The sequence below is a fragment of the Artemia franciscana genome, chromosome 2, assembly GCF_032884065.1.
Source record: "Artemia franciscana chromosome 2, ASM3288406v1, whole genome shotgun sequence".
Classification (NCBI taxonomy): Eukaryota; Metazoa; Arthropoda; class Branchiopoda; order Anostraca; family Artemiidae; genus Artemia; species Artemia franciscana.
In genome coordinates, this window is record NC_088864.1 from 18,865,999 (window position 1) to 18,891,289 (window position 25,291).

General features: G+C 35.4%; 1 protein-coding gene across 4 annotated transcripts in view; it reads right to left on the reverse strand.

Annotated features, from left to right (window-relative positions):
* Nucleotides 1-25,291, reverse strand: part of LOC136038136 (MAP kinase-activating death domain protein-like) — a 219,319-nt gene that overhangs the window by 186,926 nt on the left and 7,102 nt on the right. For all 4 annotated transcript variants that reach the window (XM_065721193.1, XM_065721174.1, XM_065721183.1 and 1 more), the window contains exons 3-5: nucleotides 19,593-19,883; nucleotides 15,681-15,858; nucleotides 7,380-7,552 (exon numbers count right to left, since the gene is read on the reverse strand). In XM_065721193.1, coding sequence (XP_065577265.1) covers nucleotides 7,380-7,552; nucleotides 15,681-15,858; nucleotides 19,593-19,883 — 642 coding nt within the window. The remainder of the gene's footprint in view (nucleotides 1-7,379; nucleotides 7,553-15,680; nucleotides 15,859-19,592; nucleotides 19,884-25,291) is intronic.

Here is a 25,291-nt window from a genome sequence, read left to right on the forward strand (position 1 = left end):
TAATATTTTCTGTTCGTTTTAAGTTTTAATGCTACTCCATACTTCCAGTTGAAAAAAACTTTTTCATATTTATTTTCTCATTGTTTTTTTAAATAATGCTAGAAAATGCTGCGCCCCCTTTTTGGAAATCTTCTTCCCCCCATGACAAATTCCTCCATGGAAAATTTCCCCCACATATCCCCCTCTTCTCAACTTCCCCCCATCCCAACCAAAAAATCCCCCTGAAAACGTCTCTACATTTCCCAATAACCATTAATATATGCAAACACTGGTCGAAATTTGCAACTTGCGGCCCCTCCCACGGGGACTGTGGGGGAGTAAGTCGTCCCCAAAGACATAGTTATAAGGTTTTTCAACTATGCTGAAAAAATGGCTATCTCAGAATGTTGATCCGACTACTTTGGGAAAAAAATGAACGTGGGGGGGCCTAGGTGCCCTCCGATTTTTTTGGTCACTTAAAAGGGCACTAGAACTTTTCATTTCCGTCCGAATGAACCCTTTCGCAAAATTCTAGGACCACTGGGTCGATACGATCACCCCTGGGAAAAAGAAAAAAAAAAAACAATCAAATAAACACGCGTCCGTGATTTGTCTTCTGGCAAAAAATACAAAATACCACATTTTTGTAGATAGGATCTTGGAACTTGTACAATAGGGTTCTCTGATACGCTGAATCTGATGGTGTGATTTTCATTTTAGGGGGTATTTCACCCTATTTTCTAAAATAGGGCAGATTTTCTCCGGCTCGTAACTTTTGATGAGTAAGAATAAACTTGATAAAACTTGTATATTTAAAATCAGCATTAAAATGCGATTCTTTTAATGTAACTATTGGTATCAAAATTCCGTTTTTTAGAGTTTTGGTTACTATTGAGTCGGGTCGCTCCTTACTACAGTTCGTTGCCACGAACTGTTTGAAAAAAAAGTCTTCTATTTAGTTTATATTTAGTGCAGTCTAAAGTCTTATATAAAGTCGATATTTAATGCTTAAAACACTCTATCTATGAGACTGATTAGGTGCTGCAAGGAGATATATTGATTAAGAACAGTCTTATGGCTTTCAGGGAACAAGGAAGTCATTGAATGGAACGAAAGTTTGTAATTTTTTGGGATCACTTCAATATTTGGACAAAATGAAAAAGATGCTTGCGGCAACCTTGTTGTATTGAGTGATAAATTCTCTTGAACTCTTTCAAACTTCTAATAGGAAAACTTTAGTTGAATATGTTATTACAACCGCAAACAATAATAATGTCGGCTCTAATAATAGTATCTTAAAGAAAATCGAGGAGTATAATCCTTCGGAGAAAACTTGAAGAATCTATACCTAAGTTGCCACAGACCTCTCTCAATGATAGAAAAAAAAGCATTCAGCTTATCCGGTTTTATATTGGAAAAGTTTAGTTGAAAACTAACCTAATTATAAGCACTTAATGTGAATAAGGGCCTCATGCTCAATGCTCAGAGAAATTCTGAAACACCTCAGCCGCAGTCCTCTTGAACCGATCGAAACAAAAATTTTGAACTTATTGAAATTTAATGAAAAAATTCTAGCAAAATACTTTATATATGATTATTACCTCTAATAATGAGAATTGGAGACAAAAGTTCAATGCTCGAAAGTAATGTGAAAGACCTTTGTCACAGTACTTCTCTTCTGACTGAAAGAAACTCAAAACCTTATTCTATCTCTTGATTCCATTTCAAGGATCTTAAGAGAATTAGGGACACAAGTTCAATACTCGATGATTGTGTGAGAGATTTAGAAACTGTCCTCCAATATTGATGGAAATAAAAACTCTTGAACTCAATCTAATTAGCAACAGAAAAATTTTAGTTGAGAAGTCCGTATATAAATATTTCTAATAACATCCGCACTATGAGGAGATTATAAGAATTAGGGCCTTCGGTCTACTATGTTCGAATAATGAAAATATCCGACTACAGCGATCTTATAATTGCTGAAACTCTTGGACTCATTCTACTTTATGATCAATCTTAGTTTAAAGTTAGTGTAGGACCAATACAACAAGGACCTTATTATATACACTTAATTAAACTTAGGGACTGAGATTCATTGCTGGAAGTAAATGAAATTTACGTCAGCAACATTCCCCTGGTATTGATTGAAAAAAAAAATATTCTAGAGGTTCTTCAAACTTATAACATAAAATTTTCACTGAAAACTTCCTGCGTGATTATTGCTTGTAATATTAATAATGTGATACTTGGGAGCCAGGTTCAATGATTAGAGATTGTGTGAAATACAGCAGCCACAGTCTTCTAAAATTGATTGAGTAAAAAAAAAACTCTTGAGCCCTTAATAATGGATGATTGAAATAATTTAGTAAGAACACCGCATATTATTATAACTTCTAATAGGGATTAAACTGAAAAAAATAAGTTTTTTTTAACTGCAAGCGAGGAGCAACATTAAAACTTAAAACGTACAGAAATTATTCCGTATATGAAAGGGGTTGTCCTCTTCTCAACGCGTTGCTCTTTAAGCTAAAGTTTGATTCTTTCTCACAACTCTACTATTTAAAACAATAAAAAACTTTACCGTAAAGAGCGAGGCGTTAATGAGGGGACAACCTCCCTCATATACGGAATAGTTTCTGTTACTTTTAAGTTTTAATGTCGCTCCTTACTTGCAGTTAAAAAAAACCTTTTTTCTTATTTAATTTATGAATGTTTTTAAATTAATGTATGTTTTGATTTTGGCTCAACGCACATGAATAATTAAAACGAAATTTACACATTAATTTTCTTTGGCTAAATGGCATTCTCATAGTTTTGATCGGACGATTTTGATAAAAAAAAAAAAAAAAAAAAGGTGGGAGAGGAGGCCTAGTTGCCTTCCAACTTTTGGTTACTTAAAAAGGCAACTAGAACTTTTTATTTTTTTTACGAAAGTTTTTATTAGTAATAAATATACGTAACTTACGAATTAACTTACGTAATGAACATCTATATTTGTATATCTTTAGTACGTATATGAGGGGCTTTGCCCCCTCGTCAATGCCTGGCTCTTTACACTAAAGTTTGAATTTTATCTCAATTCATTGAGAATGACCCCTGAATCACAAAGGCCGTAGAATAAATAGTTGAAATTACTAAAAATACTTTTTCATAAAGAGCGAGGTAATATAGAGAAGACGGACCCCCTTATATACGTAATAATTTCTGTTCGTTTTATGTTTTAATGCTGCTCCTTACTTCCAGCTGATTTTTTTTTTTTTTTTTTCTCCTTGTTTTTTTAATAATTATTTTTTTTTCATAACAGCTTTTTTTTAATAATGCTAGAAAATCCTGCACCCCTTTCATGGAAACTCTCTTCCCTCATGATGAATTACTCCATTGAAATATCCTCCAACGTAGCCCCCTCCCCCCCCCCTAAACGCGAAAAATTCCCCCTGAAAACGTCTGTGCACTTCAGAATAGCCATTATGCTCTATGCAAACAATGGTAAAAGTTTGTAACTTGCAGCGCCTAACCAAGGAACTGTGTGGGATCAAGTCGTCCTAAAAAACATAATCAGTAGGTTTTTCGACTATGCTGAACAAAATATCTATCTAAAAATTTTGTTCCGATGACTTTGGGGGGAGAATGAGCATGGGAGGGGGCCTAGGTACCTCATATCTTATGATTAGCCAGCATCTTATTATACTTAGCGACTAAGGCTCAAAATTCAAGGAAAATGAGAAAGAACTAAAGAACAGTTCCCATGTATGGACTAAACAAACATCTGGAGGGAACTCTAACTAAAATAGATAGTATAAATTAGATATGCTTTTATAATTATAATATCTAAAAATATATTAAATAGTTCGTGGTAACAAACTGTAGTAAGGAGCGACCCGGCTCAATAGTAACCAAGACTCTAAAAAAACAGATTCTTGATACCAATATAAATGCTTTGGCACAAAGAGCGAGGTAATGTGGAGGGGAAGTACCCCCTTAAATAAGTAATAATTTCTGTTCGTTTTATATTTTAATACTGCTCCTTAATTCCAGCTGAAAAAAAAACTTTTTTTTATTTATTTTCTCATTGTTTTTTTATTTAATAATGCTAGAAAATCCTGTCCCCCCTTTATGGAAATTCCCCCTCATGTACGTAATAAAAATATACAAATATAGAAGTTCGTCACGTAATGTGATTCGTTAGTTACGTATATTTATTACTAATTAAAACGTTCGTAAAAAAATAAAAAGTTTGTTACGTAGGTTAATTTGTAAGTTACGTTTATTTATCACTAATAAAAACGTTCGTACATAAAATTAAAGTCCTAGTGGCCTTTTTAAGTAGCCAAGGAATTGGAGGGCAGCTAGGTCCTCTTCCACGCCCCTTTTTTCTCAAAATTGTCCGACCAAAACGATGAAAAAGCTATTTATCCAAAAAAAGTAAAATTAACAAGCAAATTTTTTATTATTCATATACGGTGAGCCACAATCAAAACCTGCATTAATTCAAAACGTAAAAAAAGTTTTTTTCAACTGCATGTAAGGAGCAACAGTAAAAGATAAAGCGAGCAGAAATTATTACGTGTATGAGGGGGTTAATCCCCTCCTCAATACCCCGCTATTTACACTAAAGTATTTTATTAATTCCAAAAAAGATATCTATTGGAATTAAACGGCCTTTGTGATTCAGGGGTCATCAAAAGGTTCGTGATAACGAACTGTAAGAGGGAACAACCTGGCTCCACAGCAACCAAAACTCTAAAAAACGGAATTTTGATCTCAATAGTTCTATCAAAGGAATCGCATTTTAATGCTGATTTGAAATATATAGGTTTCATCAAGTTTAGTCTTATCCATCAAAAGTTCCAACCCTGAGAAAATTTGCCTTATTTTAGAAAATAGGGGAAAACATCCTCTAAAAGTCATAGAATCTTAACGGAAATTACACCATCAGTTTCAGCGCATCAGAGAACCATTCTACAGAAGTTTCAAGCTCCTATCTACAAAAATGTGGAATTTTCTATTTTTTGCCAGAAGACAGATCACAGATGCGTGTTTATTTTTTTTTTTTCCAGGAGTGATCGTATCAACCCAGAGGTCCTAGAATGTCTCGAGGGGGCTAATTCTAACGGAAATTAAAAATTCGAGTGTCCTTTTTAATTTACCAAAAAATTGGAGGGCACCTAGGCCCCCTTCCACGCTCATTTTTTCCCCAGAATCAAAGGATCAAAATTCTGAGATAGCCATTTTATTCAGCATAGTCAAAAAACATAATAACTATGTCTTTGGGGACGACTTACTACCCTACAGTCCCCGTGGGAGGGGCTGCAAGTTACAAACTTTGACCAGTGTTTACATATAGTTATGGTTATTGGGAAGTATACAGACGCTTTCAAGGGATTTTTCTGTTGGGGTGAGGGGCTGAAAGGAAGGAATTTGTCATGGGAAAAGAGAATTTCTGTGAAGGGCGCGCAGGATTTTTTTTTGCAATTAAAAAAAAAACAATGAAAAATAAACATGAAAGTTTTTTTCAACTGAAAGTAAGAAGCAGCATTAAAGCTTAAAACGAACAGAAATTATTACGCATATGAGGGGTTCACCTCCTTCTAATACCTCGCTCTCAACGGTAAATATTCTATCGATTTCAACTATTCATTCTACAGCCTTTGTGATTCAGGGGTCATTCCTAAGGAGTTGGGACACAATCTAAGCTTTAGTGCAAACAGGGAGGTATTGACAAGGTACCAACCCCTTCATATACGTAATAAAAATATACTAATATAGAAGTTCGTTACGTAAATTAATTCGTAAGTTATGCGTATTTTTACTAATAAAAACGTTCGTAAAAAATTAAAAGTTCTAGTTGCCTTTTAAAGTAACCAAAAAATTGGAGGGTAACTAGGCCTACTCCCCCGCTCCTTTTTTTCTCAAAATCTTCCGATCAAAACTATGAGAAAGCCATATAGCCAAAAAAAAACAACATGCTAATTTGGTCTTAATTATTCATGTGCAGAGAGCCAAAATCAAAACATGCATTAATTCAAAAACGTTCAGAAATTAAATAAAAAAAGTTTTTTAACTGAAAGTAAGGAGCGACATTAAAACTTAAAACTAACAGAAATTACTCCGTATATGAAAGGGGCTGTTCCCTCCTCAACGCCCCGCTCTTTACGCTAAAGTTTTTTATTGTTTAAAAAGGAGAGTTGAGAGAAAGAGTCAAACTTTAGCGTAAAGAGCGGAGTTTTGAGGAGTAAACAGCCGCTTTCATATATGGAGCAATTTCTGTTCGTTTTAAGTTCTAATGTCCTTATTTTCATTGAATTTTTTTTATTTAATTCTTAGAGAATTGGAAAAAAAACTCGAACTTTAGTGTAAAGAGTCAAGTATTGACGAGGGAGCGAAACCCCTTATACACGTAATAGAAATATGCGAATACAGAAGTTACGTAAGTTAATTTATAAGTAACGTATATTTATTAGTAATAAAAACGTTCGTAAATAAAATTAAAAGTTCTAGTGGCTTTTTTAAGTAGGCAACAAAATTGGAGGGTAACAAGGCTCCCTCCGCCGTTTCTTCTTTCTCAAACTAGCCTGATCTAAAATTCGGAAAAGCCATTCAGCTAAGAAAATTAAAATTTATATGCAAAATTATCTCGCAAAATTCTTATACAAAATTAATATGCAAAATATGTAAAATTATTTCATTATAACTATTCATATACGGCGAGCCAAAATCAAAACCTATATCAATTCAAAAATGTTCAGAAATTAAATGATAAAAAAACAATTTTTTTTAACTGAACGTAAGGAGTGACATTAAAACTTAAAACAAACAAAGATTATTCTGTATATGAAAGGGGCTGCCTCTTCCTCAACGCCCCGCTCTTTACACTAAAGTTTTTGTTGTTTTAAAAAGTAGAGTTGTGAGAAAGAGTCAAACTTGTGTGTAAATAGCGGGGCCTCGAGAAGGGGACAGTCCATTTCATATACGGAATATTTTCTGTTCATTTTAAGTTTTAATGTCACTCCTTACTTTCAAATTCGTTAAAAAACTTGTTTTTTATTTAACTGTTATAAGGATCTTACAGCCTGCGCCAACGTTCTGACAGAATTCCAATGCATATTTCACAACTTTTTATATTGACTAAAGGAAATCTCGTTTACTGACTAAAGGAAATCTCTTTTAGTATTAGTTAACATACAAGTGTTGGATTCTAGATGGATATTTAGAGACAAATCAGAAAGATTTCTCATCAGTAAGTATGAAATTAGGTTAGGCAACCCTGGAATTTTTGAATTTTCAAAAACACGACCTAATTGTTGGCAACTCATTAGAAAAAGGAGTCCAACAAAACTAGTGTCCACAGGGACCTAAATGTAGCAAAGAAGTTAAACGAAATAACGAGCTCCACTTACCTTAAGTAGCATTTTTTCCTAGTCTTATTGCATCCATTTCTACGAATCTGTGATATTTCGTCATTGCATGTCTCCACCAGCTTTCTTAAAGTTATTACGCACTCACGAAACAAAGAAAAGAACGGATGATGGGATATAAGACATAATGAAGTCAACATGCGAGGTCGGGATATCTGAAACAAGTTAAGTTAGCAAGGTTTAATTGAAGCAACTACAATAATTGTAAACACCAAACATTATCTTCCAAAACCATAATTATTTTAAAAATTTTCAAATAAAATATCTTATTCGACGTATCATCACGATATATTTTTCTTGGCTTTACTCTAATTAGGCTCTCAAGTCTTCATCACTTTGATCGAGTTGATTCCAGAATCAACGGATACTCCTGGGAGAAAAACAAGGAGGCCAGATCAGTTCATAGCAGGAGGTCGTGAAGAAGGACGTCAAACCTCTAGGTGGGTTCCGAAAATATGGCTACATGTGGAACAACTCGTGGCTTCAACTCATTCGTCCGCATAATAGAGGACAGAGCACTTTGGCAGAACCTGGTCCAAATACCTCCTGGTGCCGAGTTGGGCTGATTAGCCTGTGCCTCGTCTTAAGTAAGTAAGTAATTGTCACTTTAGCCATAGAAGTTCTATCTGTAAATTTAAACTTTGTAGCCTCGCTTAGAAATGCGGGTTCAACCACACGTTGGCCCTCCTGGTGCACATTGCCCTGCCAGTCCTTCTTTTGGGAAAACCATATTACTAAGTAATTTGCTACCTTGAGAGACCAGACTAATACCTCGATAATTACGACTCCCACTCTTATCACCTTTCTTATACAGTGGTTTAATTAAGGTTTTCCTAAAATCGTTAGCTACTTCCCATTTTTCAAAAAGCATATTTATAATCTTAAGTAACTTATCTCTAACCTCAGAGCCACCATATTTAAGAAACTCATTTACCACACTATCAGCACCTGGAACCTTATTATTTTTTTTAAATCCTTTTAGTCATGTTGCTAATTCTTCCTCACGAAACAAATCTTTCTTCACATCCAAGGTATCACACTTTTCCATTTTCTCTATATCTTTTCCTTCATTTTTATTTTGGTTTAGAAAATCCTCAAAATTTTCCACCTATCTATTTTTACCTCTTTCCTTATCACTTATTGTGGCCCCGCTCCTATCTTTAACTGAGACAAGTCCAAATTGACTACTCCTTCTCAATTTATTAACGTGCCAGTACAATATTCTACTATTATGCCGTCTAGCGGTATCTTCCAGATCCTCGGCAATTTTATCCATGGCCTCCACTTCACGCCTCCTTAGTTCAGATTTTAATGCTTTCTCCACTTTCTTTACAATCCTTTGTTTTCATATGATCTATCACTCAGATAATTCTTGTACAAACCCCTTCTCCTGTCTATTGAACATAAAGCTTTTTCACTAATATTCCTAGCTGCTGTCTTAACTTTCTTCCCTAAGACACCATCAGCAACTTCATAAATTGTCTTTCTAAAACCATTCCAACCATCTTCCACATTGTCAAATCTTCAACTGTCAAGTTTAGGATTCAACTGTTCCTAGAAAGTTTCTATAAAATTCTCCTCCTGCAATCTACCAACATCATAACTTCCCGGGAGGTAGTTACCCTTCCAAAATTTCAGCTTAAAATTAAACCTAGACCCTACTAGATCGTCATCTTAACTTTTAACATCCATAACAGCACTCCTATATGTCTAGTATCTTGTATTAATCCTGCCAGTCTTCTGTTTACTATAACATAATCAATAAGGTTTGCTATTTACCATCACGTGAATACCATGTCAACTTATGAGCCATCTTGTGACCAAACACCGTATTGGTTATAACTAGATTGTTATACCTACAAAATTGCAAAAGTCTGTACTTTTAACATCCATAACAGCACTCCTATATATCTAGTATCTTGTATTAATCCTGCCAGTCTTCTGTTTTCTTTTCCTACACCAAATTGAACTAGGCTAGGATACCATCTATCCCTATTTCTACCATTCTAGGCATTAAAATCTCCTAGTAAAAACACCATATTTCTACCTGGGAACCTGTCTATTTGCTCCTGTAACTGTAAGTAAAATTCATCTGAGTCACTAGTATCTCCGTCAGTCGGTTCAACAAGGGCATATGCTACTAAATTGATACTCTGAGCTTTTTAGTCATAAAGTAAGCAATTAGTATTATATTATTAATACCTTCCCCGCCTAAACAAACTTAGCAGCTTCCTTATCCATCATGAGCCCTACTCCCTGCTTATATACCCCATCCTTTCTGCCTGAGTAAACAAATTCTATGTCACCTAATTTCATGCTACCTACCCCTAAGATATGAATTTCTGAAACTCCTAAGTCCAGTTTAAATTGTCTGAATTCGTCAGTCAAAATGTCGATACGACAGTCATTGTTTAACGTCGTAACATTCCAAGTTCCAATTATCATGTTCTTTAAATCATCGAAATTATTTTGGCCTCAGGAAAAGCAATGATCCTGGATACTAGAGCAAGACGGGGATCAACGTATCTTCTCAAGTCTACACCGAAGCACTTAAGCCGGCTTAGTACTGGACAGCAAGAAGTCCCTGGGACCTCCAGTATAAATGGAGGCTTTGTGCAATCAAGCCCATATTGGTCACAAGATGGTTTTCAGCACTTGGTGATGCTCTTCTATCAACAAGAGTCAAAATCCTGCACAGACAGTCCCAAGGCTATTACCTCCGACTCAATGTATATTCATGCCTACAAATATTATATTACTAAGGAAGGCAACCCATAGTATATAAATTAGCTAGGAAGATGTTTTTTAGCCCGAAAACGCCCGTCAAAAACAGACCAAGGCCAGAAGGATTGTTCATTAATCAGAATCTCGTGCGAATGCTGTGGTGTTTACTAGGCTATGGTTTCTTCGAGGGGCGCCATTCCTTCGACAATAATAGGAGTATGAAAACGTTAAACACGACCTTTATTCCCGACACTGTTCTTGTCGGCTTTCGTATTTCTGTGGCGTTGATACTCTCCTCAGTAGATTAAGGATCCCAGTTCAAAATATCTTATTTTATGAAGAAATATAGAAGAATTTCCTTCTGTTGACATTTGGGTGGTATCCAAAGACTTTGGTTTAAAAGTTATAAACGTTTATACCCACTGATCCGAAATTTGGGAAGTTACCTCTCTTGATTTTGCTGCGATATTGCGGTTTTTGAAATAAATTTTGTCAGAACATTACTAGAAAAATTATCAATCTTAGTATGTCCTCCAAACATGCCACAAAAGCCAATATAACACATACTGTTTCCCACAACTTTGGTAACAATGAGTGCTTTCTAACCCTGAACTATGGTAGCTGACTATATTTGACTTGGCTACAGTCCAGTCAACCGTAGATTGTACTGCAGTTATAACAAGGTCCGAGCTTTGGGAGTTTACTTCTGTATCAGTAAGGTAAATTTCAGATTGTCAGGAAATATTTTCAAAGAAACTTCAATGGAGGCGTTTTTTAAACAAGTAAGCCTACAACTTAGCAATACAAGCGAAAGCTGAATTATTTTCACTTGGTTTTAGATTCACGGAAATCGAAGTCTGTTCGACAGTAGAAAAATGTCCTCGACAGAAAAATTTTATAAACGTGACCTAACCTATGTAATAAAAGAAACTAGCCTAGGGCATTTTAATTCCTCAGCATCAGCCATTACCGAGACAGTTACATAAAGTTTATATATGAAATGGTAAATTGAAACAGACTGATTTCTCACTGCAACAGAAAACAAAAGAATAAAAAATGTAGTTGGAATGCTAGCTGGAAGATAAGAAAGCAATGCTAGAATATGTTTTTTTTCTAAAGTCAAAACTATTTCTTCAAGTTTCTCAAGATATTCCAAATAAATCTCTTTGTAGGGGATACCTGGCGTTTTTTAATATCCCCTATACGTCTTCACGCTAGAAAAAGCTCATGGAAAAATCTCATTTTTACCCTTTATCATTTCCAAATAGCTATGCTCAATTAACACCAATTACCGAAAATGCATCCAAACCATTTAATGCAGGCGTGAGTTTTCAAGTTCAAGTTCGAGTTCAATAATTTTATTAATTACAATTTAATGTGGCGAAACCCTATAGACAAGTGTATTCTCCTGATGAGCCCTTGTGTTGGGTTGTTGCCTCTGAATTATTTGTCTTTATTGTTTCTATTGTTTGGTAAATGACGACTTATACTTATTGGCGACACGACTGCCTGTCCATGGATTATTCTTTATGGTTGATTGTGTATGGCTATGCTGTTTGATCTATGTGATTGTATGGATGAGTAGGGTTAAGGCCTCATTCAATTGCTGGTCTATATTAATCACTAATTTAGGAAAACAGTCTTCCTTTTCTCCTTCTGTCTCCTTTTTTTTTTTTTTTTTTTTTTTTTTTTTTTTTTTTTTTTTTTTTTTTTTTTTTTAACAATAATATAAAAGTAGCAGCTTCATTTCAATATTATTAAATATAAATTAATACTAGAAGATAGCCGAAGGGCCCCATTCAACCAGAGCAACAAGACACACAAATAACTTTATCTTATTAAATATAAGCTAAATTAAAGATAATTTTTGCCTGAATGAGATTAAATATTCCTTTTTATTAATTGGATAGAATTAAATGTATCATTAAGATCCTTGTGAGCATCCCAGCACTGAGTTATGGACACAAAAAAAAGCCAATTTTGATCTCTGAGTACTATAAAATAAAAAAAAACTAAATATTTTAGCTGAAAGTAAGGAGCGACATTAAAACTTAAAACGAACAGAAATTGCTCCGTATACGAAATGGGTTGTCCCCTCCGCAATCTCTCGCTCTTTACGCTAAAGGTTTTAATTGTTTTAAAAAGTAGAATTGTGGCAAAGAGTCAAACTTTAGCGTAAAGAGCGAGGGAGGGGGTTTTTTGAGGGGGTGTTTCCCCCTATTTTCCTAAATAAGGCAAATTTTCTCAGGCTCGTACCTTTTGATGGGTAAGACTAAACTTGATGGAATTTATATATTTAAAATCAGCATTAAAATACGATTCTTTTGATGTAGCTATTGATATCAAAATTCAATTTTTTAGAGTTTTGGTTAATATTGAGCCGGGTCGCTCCTTACTACAGTTCGTTACCACGAGCTGTTTGATATTTGTCAATTTAGATGCTCTATTTCTGGCGATTGTTATAAGTATGTTAATCTTGTGATTGGGAGAACAAACTTTAATTGAGGCAATATGGTGGTAATTCCTCAATGTCACAATTAAATATGAAAAGAATTGCTCCAAAACCAAATTATTTACAAACTGGAAGTTTATCTAGATAAGCATACAAAGATACTGTAGAATACTTATTTGGAAGTACAATAAAAAGTTTCGGGATTCTAAGGACTTATTTTGTAAAATCTGTATTGGTTTAATATGGCTTTTAAATGTAGTTAAGTATACAAGAGAACAATAACTAATATTAGACTGAATCAGAGCAAAATAAATGCTTCGTAAAGCAGAGTAGGGCAAAATAATGTTTCAACCCTCGCATTCAACTAACATACCTTTAAATCTTCGAGCGCAGTTTTTAAGTATGTCTTTGAAAAGATAAACTTTTGTCAGTCACAAGTCTAAGGTACTTTATCGTTTCCACCCGAGATATTGATAACGGATATTTTAAAAAAGTAACTTGGACAGTGCAAGGGCAACACTTGACTTTCTGCCGTAAATTATGAAATTAGTTTTCGATGAATTCAAAGTCAACTTGTGCAGTTCCCTGAAACGCCTACCAATTGTCATTGTCCTAGCACATCCAGAAGCACCAAACTCACCAAATTACTGAACCCCTCTCCCCAATTCCCCCAAAAAGAGTGAATCCAGTACGTTTCCACCAATCACATATAAAGGACATTTGCTTATTCTATCCACCAAGCTTCGTCCTGATTCCTCCAATCCAAGTGTTTTCCAAGCTTTCCCCTCCAATTCCCCCCGATGTCACAAGATCTGGTTGGGATTTGAAATAAGAGCTCTGAGACATGAATCCCTTCTAAATATAATTTCATTAAGATCCAAACACCTATTCGTAAGATAAAAATACCCCAATTTTCATGTTTTCCAAGAATTCTGGTTTACCCCTCCAACCCCCCCCCCTCTAATGTCACAGGATCTGGTCAGAATTTGAAATTAGAGCTTTAAAGCGCAAGATCCTTCTAAATATCAAATTTCATTAAGATCTGGACACCCTTTCGTAAATTACAAATACCTCAATTTTCAAAATTACCCCCCCCCCCCCAACTCCACCAAAGAGAGCAGATCCGGATCTGGTTATGTCAGTCACGTCTCTTAGACAGGTTTTTATTCTTCCCATCCAGTTTTGTCCTGATCTAACCGCTTTAAGTATGTTCTAAGATTTCCGGTTCCCCTCAACTGCCCCCCCCCCAATTACGCTGGATCCGGTTGAGATCTAAAATAAGATATCTGAGTCACGAGGTCCTTCTAAATATGAAGTTTCATGAAGATCCGATCACTTATTCGTAAGTTAAAAATACGTAATTTTTTTTCTAATTTTATAGAATTACCCCCCCCCCCCTCCAATAGAGCGGATCCGTTCCAACTATGTAAATCACGTATCTAAGACTTCTGCTTATTTTTCCCACCAAGTTTCATCTCGATCCCTCTAATCTAAGCGTTTTCCATGATTTTAGGTTCCCCCACCCCAAACTCCCCCCAATGTCATCAGATTCGGTCGGAACTTAAAATAAGAGCTTTGAGACACAATATCCTTTAAAATATCAAATTCCATTTAGATCCGATCACCAGTTCGTAAGTTAAAAATACCTAATTTTTTCCACATTTTTCAGAATTAGCCCCCCCCCCCCAAACTACCCCAAAATCCCTCGCTTTTTACGCTAAATTTTGACTCTTTGCCACAATTCTGCTTTTTAAAACAATTAAAAGCTTTAGCGTAAAAAGCGAGGGATTGCGGAGGGGACAACCCATTTCATATACGGAGTAATTTCTGTTCGTTTTAAGTTTTAGTGTCGCTCCTTACTTTCAGTTAAAAAATTAGTTTTTTTATGTAATTTTCTTATAAAAGTAGCAGTTGCCATATCTGTATCATCTATGGATATAACATCCTGCCAATCCAACAGACCAAGGCTTCCATTCAGATGACTTAATGTTATTTTATTTATTAACCGTACCTAACGCTCCTTACTTACCTGTGGTATTCTATAAGTAAAAGCCAAATCTAGTGTCTGCATAGTACGATCCGATATGTCACTTAAAACAGCAAAATTTATGCAAAAATATAATCAATAAGAGAAGCGAAACTAGGTGAAATTCTCATAGGTATCAGGCAAGTAGGGAGCAGATAAGTACCAAAACTAGAAGACAATAAATCGACAGGAGATTCATTCAAAGCTTTTAGAAGGTCAATACTGAAATCTCCCTAAAGGATGACATCTTTATTTTGAAAATGAAGTTGACACAAAAAATCATGGGGTTTAGAGAGGTAATACTGGACTGAAGAAGAGGGCACTCGGTATACTACGCAAAAAGACTATATTTTTTCCAAGACTAATTTTAGTTACGATTACTTCAAAAACCGTTTTGAAGTAATGAAGCAACCCAACATCATTTATTCCATTTCCAACAAATCTATCAAGCTTGAGGAGAACTCCCCTTCGAAATCTCAAATTTGGCTACTTTATGTTCAGTAACCATATATTAGTAATACAATTCACCACTTCTCATTTTTTTTTTTTTTTTTTATTATTAGCCCATTGCCACAAAGTATGCAATTTACGTACTTGTTACAATCTTTTGCGGATATATTCCATATAATAAAGTTTTTAATAACTTACATTTCCTTGAACATAATGTACGAGTTAAAAGTTCAACTGAAAGTAACCAAGTAACAGCTGCCCAAGGCATCAGAAGCGAGTCTGGGCCGTAGACAAAGTAAGTCTGGAATTGCATGTAATTTTCAGAAAACATATATTCATACTGTGGTTTATAACACAATAACTTTTCAAAAAATTGACAAACATTGAAGAGTGATATATTTGAACTACACATAACGTCTTTAAATATGTTGTATTAAGATATATGGCAAATAATTCCTTAGATACCTTAAAGCAGGAAATTATTTTCTTTTGTTGGCGGGCTTACCTAGAATACGGTTTATAGGACCAATCTTACAAGCCGAAAACATTAAATGTCCTATATCCTTACCAATATGGAAAAGAGGAAATAAAAATCAGTTAAGGCCGTCAAAAAGTGCTATTAAATTCTTACCTTTTTTCTTAACAGTCTTGGGGAAGGACAAGTCGATCCACCACTTTCTGAATCCTGACCTGTAGACACAAATAGCGAATTTGGCCTCAATGAGTCTAGGGACTGATCCCTCCGATTATCATTTAGTCCTTCCTTTTCCTTTTCCGAGTCACTTGGTGCAAATACACTTCGATGATCGCTGAAAATAATTTATAAATAGCTAAATTAAAAACCTTTCTTCTTCGTCTTTGGTTAATTGGAGAGACTAACCCATAATTTATAAGCAATCCTAGACCCTGCAACAGGTACAATCGAAACACGAGAACTGTACTTCCGGGTAGATATCAATCCACAGTACCGCTATTTGGTTAAGGCCTTATGAAATTCCCCTTTACACATGTTCCTATATAACAAAATATAATCTTTCTCGAATGAAATTTGAGAACAGCGGTTGTGATGTCCTTCTCTAAGGTTTGAAGACAAATAATGTCCCAAAAACATGATATTTCTAGAAAATACAATAAAGCAAGCATTTTGTTTGCCTTACCCCCTCGAAAATTCTTCCTCTTGGGCTTCTATGAGAGAATTGAACAAAAACAAAAACAAATTTTCTTTAACTGCAAATAAGGAGCGACATTAAAACTTAAAACAAACAGAAATTAGTTCGTATATGAAAGGGGTTGTCCCTCCCTCAACCCCAAACTCTTTACGCTAAGGTTTTGTATTGGTTTAAAAAACAGAGTTGTGAGAAAGATTCAAACTTTAACGTAAAGAGCGAGGGGCTGAAGAAGAGACAACCCCTTTCATATACGGAATAATTGTGTTGCGAGAGCAACATTTTGGTTTTATCCCGTTTTTTTTTTCCTATGCCGCCGATGTCAGCTTATTCCTGGAAACTGGGAAGGGTCTAACATGTGCGGTTTTTAAAGAAAGTGTGGACCTCAGGCCGGATTGATGAATACATTTTGGAAAGCTCCGCAGAACTCTTGCCTTGGGCCAAAAAGGATGGTTTTTGCTTGTCCACGAGCCAGAGCCTATGGTGTGCGAAGTGAGGTGGAGTTATGTAGCCTATGTTAGAGAGGAGTATCTGAAGTTGTGCAGCCAAGCTTTCGTTTCATCAAACCATGTTTCTGCTTTCGAGTGGAAAGCTCCGTTCTAGCAGGCAAGCAGGCAGGCACCACTTTCAAATTGAAGATGGACTTAAATTTATAAGTGTTAAATATATGCGGCAGTTACCTGGCCCCACAGCCAATATATCTTCTTTGAGTGATAAATAGAAAATTTACAGAAACAAAAAGCGGCATTTGCCACGGGGTGTGAAACTGCTGCCGTGATTTTTGCTGGGTTTATCATTGGTTTTTCGGACTTGGGATTGAGGTAGAGAAATGTTATCTGATGTACCTCTTAAACTTTAAAAGTTCTGTCATTGCTAAAGAAATTGGAGCTTATCCTTTGCTCCTTTCTATGTGGTGACGTTAGAAAGTTGGCCTACGGCAAAAAAATCAACTTTTGAACTAAGACAGATAGAGCTTTTTTTCGGCGGCAACCGAAAGCTCTTGATGAGCTGATCAAAGTATATGTCATCCATTTTTTGGTACAAAAATTTCTTCATGATATATAATAGTTTGAAAGTTTCAAGGGGTTGACAACTTCAGTAGTAGGATACACATTGAAACCAAAAATAAGCTGATGCTAATTATGAGACATAGAGGAGACTTGTAAGGAAAGGTCGGCTGTTAGCTCATAATCATCTTCGGCAGTGAGGGGTTTGAAAATTTTGCTATTTGGTGTACCTATTATTTGTTTCCAGTTTTGATCGGACATAGTTTTGATTGGACGATTTTGATAAAAAAAAACTGAGTGGAGGAGGAGGCCTAATTGCCCTCCAATTTTTGGTCACTTAAAAAGACAACTAGAACTTTTTACTCTTTTACGAACGTTTTTATTAGTAATAAATATACATAACTTACGAATTAACTTGCGTAACAAACTTCGATATTTGTATATTTTCATTACGTATATAAGGGGGTTCGCCCACTCGTCAAGTCCTCGCTCTTTAAAATAAATCTTGAATTTTATCCCAATTCTTTGAGAATGACCTCTGAATCACAAGGACCGTAGAATAAATAGTTAAAATTAATAAAAAATACTTCAGCGTAAAGAGCAAGGTACTGTGGAGGAGACGAACCCCCTTATATACGTAATAATTTCTGTTCACTTTAGGTCTTAATGCTGCTATTTACTTCCAGCTGAAAAAACTTTTTTTCTCATTGTTTTTTTTTATAATGCTAGAAAACCCTACGGCCCCTTCATGGAAAATCTATTCCCTCATGATAAGTTCATCCATGGAAAGATCCTCCCACGGAGCCCCCTACTCCGGCCCCCCTCCTCAGCGCGAAAAAGTCCCAATAAAAACATCTATACATTTCTCAATAACCATTATCGTATGTAAACAATGGTCAAAGTTTGTAGCTTGCAGCCCCTCTCCCGGGGACTGTGGGGGATTATGTTGTCGCAAAACGCATAATTATTAGTTTTTCGATCATTCTAAACAAAATGGCTATCTCAAATTTTGATCTGGTGACTTTGGATAAAAAAATGAGCATGAGAGAGAGCCTAGATGTTCTGCAATTTTTTTGGTCACTTGAAAATGGTACTAGAACTTTTAATTTCCACTAGAATGAGCCTTCTTTCGGCCTTCTAGGACCGCTGAGTCAACACGATCACCCCTGAAAAAAAAAACTCATTCGTGATCAGTCTTCTGGTAAAAAATACAAAATTGAGGAGCTTGAAACTTCTATGGTAGAATTCTCTGATAGGCTAAATCTGCTGGTGTGATTTTCGTTAATATTCCATAACTTTTAGGGGTGTTTCCCCCCTATTTTCTAAAATGAGATACATTTTCTCTGGCTCATAACTTTGATGGGTAATATTAAATTTGATGAAACCCCTCCCTTGTTAGCCCTACAGTCATTTATTCTGTCCATGAGAATGTGCAAGATAAACTTAGTCTCATTTTCGATAAAGGGGAAAATTCCTCAGTTCTATGACTTTTTACCTTAGTTCTGCCCTAGGATGGATGAATGGATAATAGACTTTCTGTCCAAGTCAAAATGACATCATTTTATACGGTCCTGGAAAAGTTTTATGCCAGCTTTGCCTCTCACTCAGACTATCTGTCTTTGCTTTTTCCACGATTAGCCATAGCTTTATGACAACTTGATTTTGATTGAAAATTCTTCTGGTAAAAATGAGAAAATTCCAGATTTTTTGCAGATGGGAGCTCGAAACCTCTACAGTACGGTTCTCTGATACACAGAATATGATGATACGATTTTCATCAAAATTCTGTGACTTTTTCAGCCCTCGCCTCTTTTTTTCAAAATCAGGCAAATATTCTTATAGAAAAATGTTATAGAATGTACATGGATAGAAGAAGTGCCTGTAGGGTTAGTAAGGGGGCATATGCCTGATGTGATGTTTCTCGTGAAATTACAACATCTCCTGAAGAGAGTGGTTCGCTTTTTTGCTTCTATCAAATAAATAAACTTGATCCATAGCAGATTTAAATCCGGCGCTCTTTCAGAGACACCTTGTTTTGGGACTTCAATTCACAATTTTGATTGGATGTCTTTGGCAAAAAAGGGGGCATAAACATTAAAGTAACATGTGAACATTAGATGGAGATTATTCAACGTCACAGAATAGAGCACGGTCTTCAAGGTGATACGAAAAATGGACATATGTTACGAGCTTTTGGAAATTTCATTTTAGATTTTGTGCCTTGCAGCGCGAAAAGCCACCTTATAAGGCAAAGTTTTAGTGTTACCTTCTTAGCTAGCATAGATGTTCCCTCTAACTTGATAAAATTGATGCTTATAATTGTGATTTAGGGGCCTCTCCTGGATCAACTCAGTTAAATTGTACACATACCTAGAAAAAGCCGAATCAGTACTTTTGTCACCGGAGTATCTCCAAGAATCCCGTCTTACTGATGAAGCTTGTGCCATCTTCACGGCTTCTCGATCCAATGTACGCACAAAATTCAAACAAATCCCATAGCGTGTCTTACCAGTGTCTTTGTCGGTTAAAGTGAACACAAATATATTGGCGTCTTTTCTTCCAGCTCGTCGGAGAGCAGAAATTGTTGGATTTTCTGGTTGACAAAAGTATATCATGTCACTTGAGAGAGGGAAGTCTGGATGATCATTTTGCGGGTAGCGTCTGAAATTAGAAAAACAAAAATGGGAAAAACGAAAAGCTTGAACAGACTGACAATCTTCGTGAATAAAAACATTGAGTGTGCCTTTGAGTTTATAAAAGTATATAAAAGACAATAGTTAAGAGCTCATATGGCACTTGTGACGAGGTCGGAAGAGCCAAGAGCTCATTTGGTATGAGCTCTAGCAAAATTCTAACAATAAACAGATTACTTTAAAAGGAAAATCAGAGGCGTGATGCCGGTCGGGATTTAAAATGAAAGCTCGGAGTCACGAGGTCCTTCTAAGTATCAAAATTCATTAAGATCTGATCACCCACTCGCAATTTAAAATGCCTCAATTTTTCTAATTTTTCCTCTCCCTTCAGCCCCCAGATGGTCGAATCGGGGAAAACGACTTTATCAAGTCGATTTGTACAGCTCCCTGACAGGCCTACCAATTTTCACCGTCCTATCGCGTCCAGAAGCACCAAACCCAAGCCCCCTCATATACGCAATCAAAACATACGAATATAGAAGTTCGTTAAGTAAGTTAATCCATAAATTACGTATGTTTTTTTACTAATGAAAATGTTAGTAAACAATTAAAAGTTCTAGTTGTCTTTTTAAGCAATCAAAAAATTGGAGGACAACTAGGCTTCTTCCCTCGCTCCTTTTTTCTCAAAATCTTCCGATTAAAACTATGAGAAAGCCATTTAGCCAAAAAAAATAAAATTAATATGCAAATTTCGTTTTAATTATTTATGAACGGAGAGCCAAGATCAAAACATGCATTAATTAAAAACGTCCAGAAATTAAATAAAAAAACAAGATTTTTAAATGAAAGTAAGGACCGACGTTAAAACTTAAAACGAACAGAAATTACTCCGTATATGAAAGGGGCTTTTCCTCTTCAACGCCTCGCTCTTTACGCTAAAGTTTGACTCTTTTCTCTTAACTCTACTTCTTAAAACAGTAAACTTAAAACTTAGTAAACTTAAAACTTCTTAAAACAGTTTAAATAATGCATGTTTTGATCTTGGCTCTTCGCACATAAATAATTAAAACGAAATTTGCATATTAAATTTTTTGGCTAAATGGCTTTCTCATTGTTTTAATCGGAAGATTTTGAGAAAAAAGGAGCGAGGGAGGAAGCCTAGTTGCCCTCCAATTTTTTGATTGCTTAAAAGGCTAGAACTTTTAATTTTTTACGAACATTTTCATTAGTAAATGTGCTATACGTGCTATGTATTTTTAACTTACGAGTGGGTGATCGGATCTTAATGAATTTTGATATTTAATGGGACCCAGTGTCTCAGAGCTCTTATTTTAAATCCTGACCGGTATTAAGCCTCTGATTTTCCTTTTAAATTAATTTATTGATTCTCAGAATTTTACTAGAGCTTATGCCATATGAGGTTTTGGCTCTTCCGACCTCTTCACAAGTGCCATATTAGCTCTTGTTTTATGGTGATTTGCTTAAAACTTCTGGCCGTAAAGGGATCTCAAATTGAGCGTCAGAACCAAGAAGAACCAAACCAGAAAAAAAATCGAGTTTTATTCATTCTTGAAGGTGTATTTGTTTGGCTTTATTTTTCAAACAACCCAGAAATCTTTTTGATAAATCAAAAAATCTCTTCACAAATGGCTTTATTTAAGCAATCAAAGGATTAAAAAATACAATAACATTCTTATCCTAAAATGGTCCATCAATATTCGTCTAACTTACAGGTTGTAAGATGGGGGTTAGCATGGGTTCAGCTCTATAGAAGGCCAGAAATTAAGCTGATTTTCAATCCATTTATTTCTCCTATTCAACATGATTCCTCCTTATCCAACCAAAATTGTACAGTAAGCTAGTATTAACTTTTTCTTGGAAAATTGTGTCTAAAATACAATTAATAAGCCAAAATCTTAATCCTGAGGCAGAACAACCGGCAAAAAACTTTTCAAATATTCTTTTCTCATGAACCAATAAAAAACAAAAATCGATTAAAACAAGTTAAATTTAATTCACAAATACTTTTTCCAACAAAAAGGCTTCCAAGCCAATTCACGAGCCAAATTAAACCGAAGGCGAGCAGAAATAAAGTCGAATAACAATTCAAGCTTAAAATGAACAGAAATTACAATCAAAGAATAAATGAGACCCAAAAATAAATGATCAAATTATACCTAAAACGAACAGAAATTGTTACAACCAAGAGTAGGGCTACTGCTACTAGAGTCAGGGTGTCATTTGCACTTTACGGAAAACAAGGCATATCTTAATCATTTCTTTTTTATAAAGTTTTAAATTACTGAGACCTTCAGGACTGAATATTATTATATCTTAAACAGTCAGTCTGCTTTCTTTATTTCTTTTCAGTCATCTTCGGTATAGTACTAATTTAATTTCTTTTTGCTGATGCTTTAACAATTAAAAACCACAATTAACAACAAATAAAAATCTCCAGTAATATTGGTTGTCATGGTGATAATTATTTTTTTTCTAGTGTTGGGACAAATAAACACAGTGCCTGAAATAGAGTCGTTTTCACTATGGCATATGACGTTGTTGGTGTTGATATGACATATGACGTGTTGATGATGATATATGACGTTGTTGACATATGACGTGTTGTATGACATATGACATATGCCATTAAAGCAGTTAGGGACGTCAGCACTACTTCTGCTAATTCCTGTTTGTTTTAGTCTTACTCGACTATTCTTTCTTTTGAGTCAATTTTATTAATTGGAAGTGATTTTATGTTCATTATAAGTTTGAATTGTTTTTCGACTTCAAAACACATTTTTAGTTCAATGTAGCTCTTTACTCTTCTATTAAAAACTTTTATTTTTTTAATATTTTTCTAAGATTCTAGATATTCTAAGCCTCGTAATGAAAATTGGCACTTTTTACAGAGTGAAATCAAAACCGTTGGTTGGTTAAAATGATATTCTATATTTGGCTTGATATAAAATATTTATACAATACTAGCTGTTGGGGTGGCGCTTCGCGCCACCCCAACACCTAGTTGGTGGGGCGCTTCGCGCCCCCCCAAGCCCCCCCGCGCGCGTAAGTCGTTACGCGCCATATTAGTTATGCGCCATTGTAGTTGTGTCCCTGTGTCCCACCTGTGAATATAGATAGATTTATATATGTGTTTCAAACTACGTAAAAATTGCGAATAAACAACATTCTTGGCTTTCCCATTGTCTGTGCATATACAAAGCCGTATGTACTAATAATGACGTCATATGCAAACGCTCTTTTTACAAACAAACAAACATGCATCCACACAACTCGTTTTTATATAGATAGATAGATAGATAGATACAATACAAATTAACTGCGTAAAACTTGCGAATATACAACATTCTTCGCTGTCCAATTGTCGCTGCATATAAATACATTGTCAGGTTTACCGACCCTCGAACATGCAACGTACAATTGTCCATGGGAAAAACAATCAGTATTAAGATCTATACCACATTTTTCTAATGATTGACCTTGAGCTTTGTTAATGGTGATTGCAAATACTAATCGAATTGGGAATTGCAATCTTTTAAATTGAAAAAGCAGATCCGTTGGAATCATGGGAATGCGAGGAATAAGAACAGCCTCACCCTCATAAGGCCCTGTCAAGATTGTGGCCTCTATTAGGTTTTCCATTGTTTTTTTTACGGCAAGTCGCGTGCCATTGCAAAGCTTTGGTGGGTTGATATTTCTTAAAAGTATTATTGGTACGCCTATTTTTAGTTGTAGCACGTGTGGTGGAAACCCTGAAGGATCTATGGAATTTAAAAATTCAGATAGATAATTAACCGCTTCATTTGGTTCCAAAACTGTGTCGACTGACTTGTAAAGGACTGCCTGGTCTCGAATCTTGGTCAAAACAATATTGTTGATTTCGTGGACGTCTATATTTTTGGGTGCGAGAATCGCTCTTTCACTTAGCCATTTATTATTTTTATAATTTTTTAGAATATTCGGAAATACTTTTTCAATCAATTCATTTTTGGACGTCACTAAATTACAGAAATCAGCAGGTAGTTGTATACGTCCTGAAATTGAGTCTACTGTTTGACCAGAGTCATCGTTTTGCAATCGGACACGCATATTTGTAGTTAATTTTAACATTTTTACGTGTGCCCATAAATTAGAATTTTTTAGGCAAGCATTCATTTCGTCTGCAGGAGTTAAACTACGTAAAAATTGCGAATATACAACATTCTTGGCTTTCCCATTGTCTCTGCATATACAAAGCCGTATGTACTAATAATGACATCATATGCAAACGCTCTTTTTACAAACAAACAAACATGCATACACACAACTCGTTTTTATATAGATAGATAGATAGATAGATACAATACAAATTAACTGCGTAAAACTTGCGAATATACAACATTCTTCGCTGTCCAATTGTCGCTGCATATAAATAGATTGTCAGGTTTACCGACCCTCGAACATGCAACGTACAATTGTCCATGGGAAAAACAATCAGTATTAAGATCTATACCACATTTTTCTAATGATTGACCTTGAGCTTTGTTAATGGTGATTGCAAATGCTAATCGAATTGGGAATTGCAATCTTTTAAATTAAAAAGGCAGATCCGTTGGAATCATGGGAATGCGAGGAATAAGAACAGCCTCACCTTCAAAAGGCCCTGTCAAGATTGTGGCCTCTATTAGGTTTTCCATTGTTTTTTTTACGGCAAGTCGATTGCCATTGTAAAGCTTTGGTGGGTTTATATTTCTTAAAAGTATTATTGGTACGCCTATTTTAGTTGTAGCACGTGTGGTGGAAACCCTGAAAGATCTATGGAATTTAAAAATTCAGATGGATAATTAACCGCTTCATTTGGTTCCAAAACTGTGTCGACTGACTTGTAAAGGACTGCCTGGTCTCGAATCTTGGTCAAAACAATATTGTTGATTTCGTGGACGTCTATATTTTTGGGTGCGAGAATCGCTCTTTCACTTAGCCATTTATTATTTTTATAATTTTTTAGAATATTCGGAAATACTTTTTCAATCAATTCATTTTTGGACGTCACTAAATTACAGAAATCAGCAGGTAGTTGTATACGTCCTGAAATTGAGTCTACTGGGAGCTTTCCGTTTCCAATTGTCAGCAATTGATCTGAAAATGTTTGACCAGAGTCATCGTTTTGCAATCGGACACGCATATTTGTAGTTAATTTTAATAGTTTTACGCGTGCCCATAAATTAGAATTTTTCAGGCAAGCATTCATTCGTCTTCAATGGCTCTGGTGGTGCAGCCAATAGAGGAAGTTTAACTTTTCCTGAGGCGCAACACATTCCCATTGTTTCACCATTGAATTTCAAGGCCTTGCAATAGGGACAAATTTTAGACATTGTCCCGATTTGAACACATCTACTCAAGCTATAATCATCGACTGGGTTGTACCTGAATGCCAGG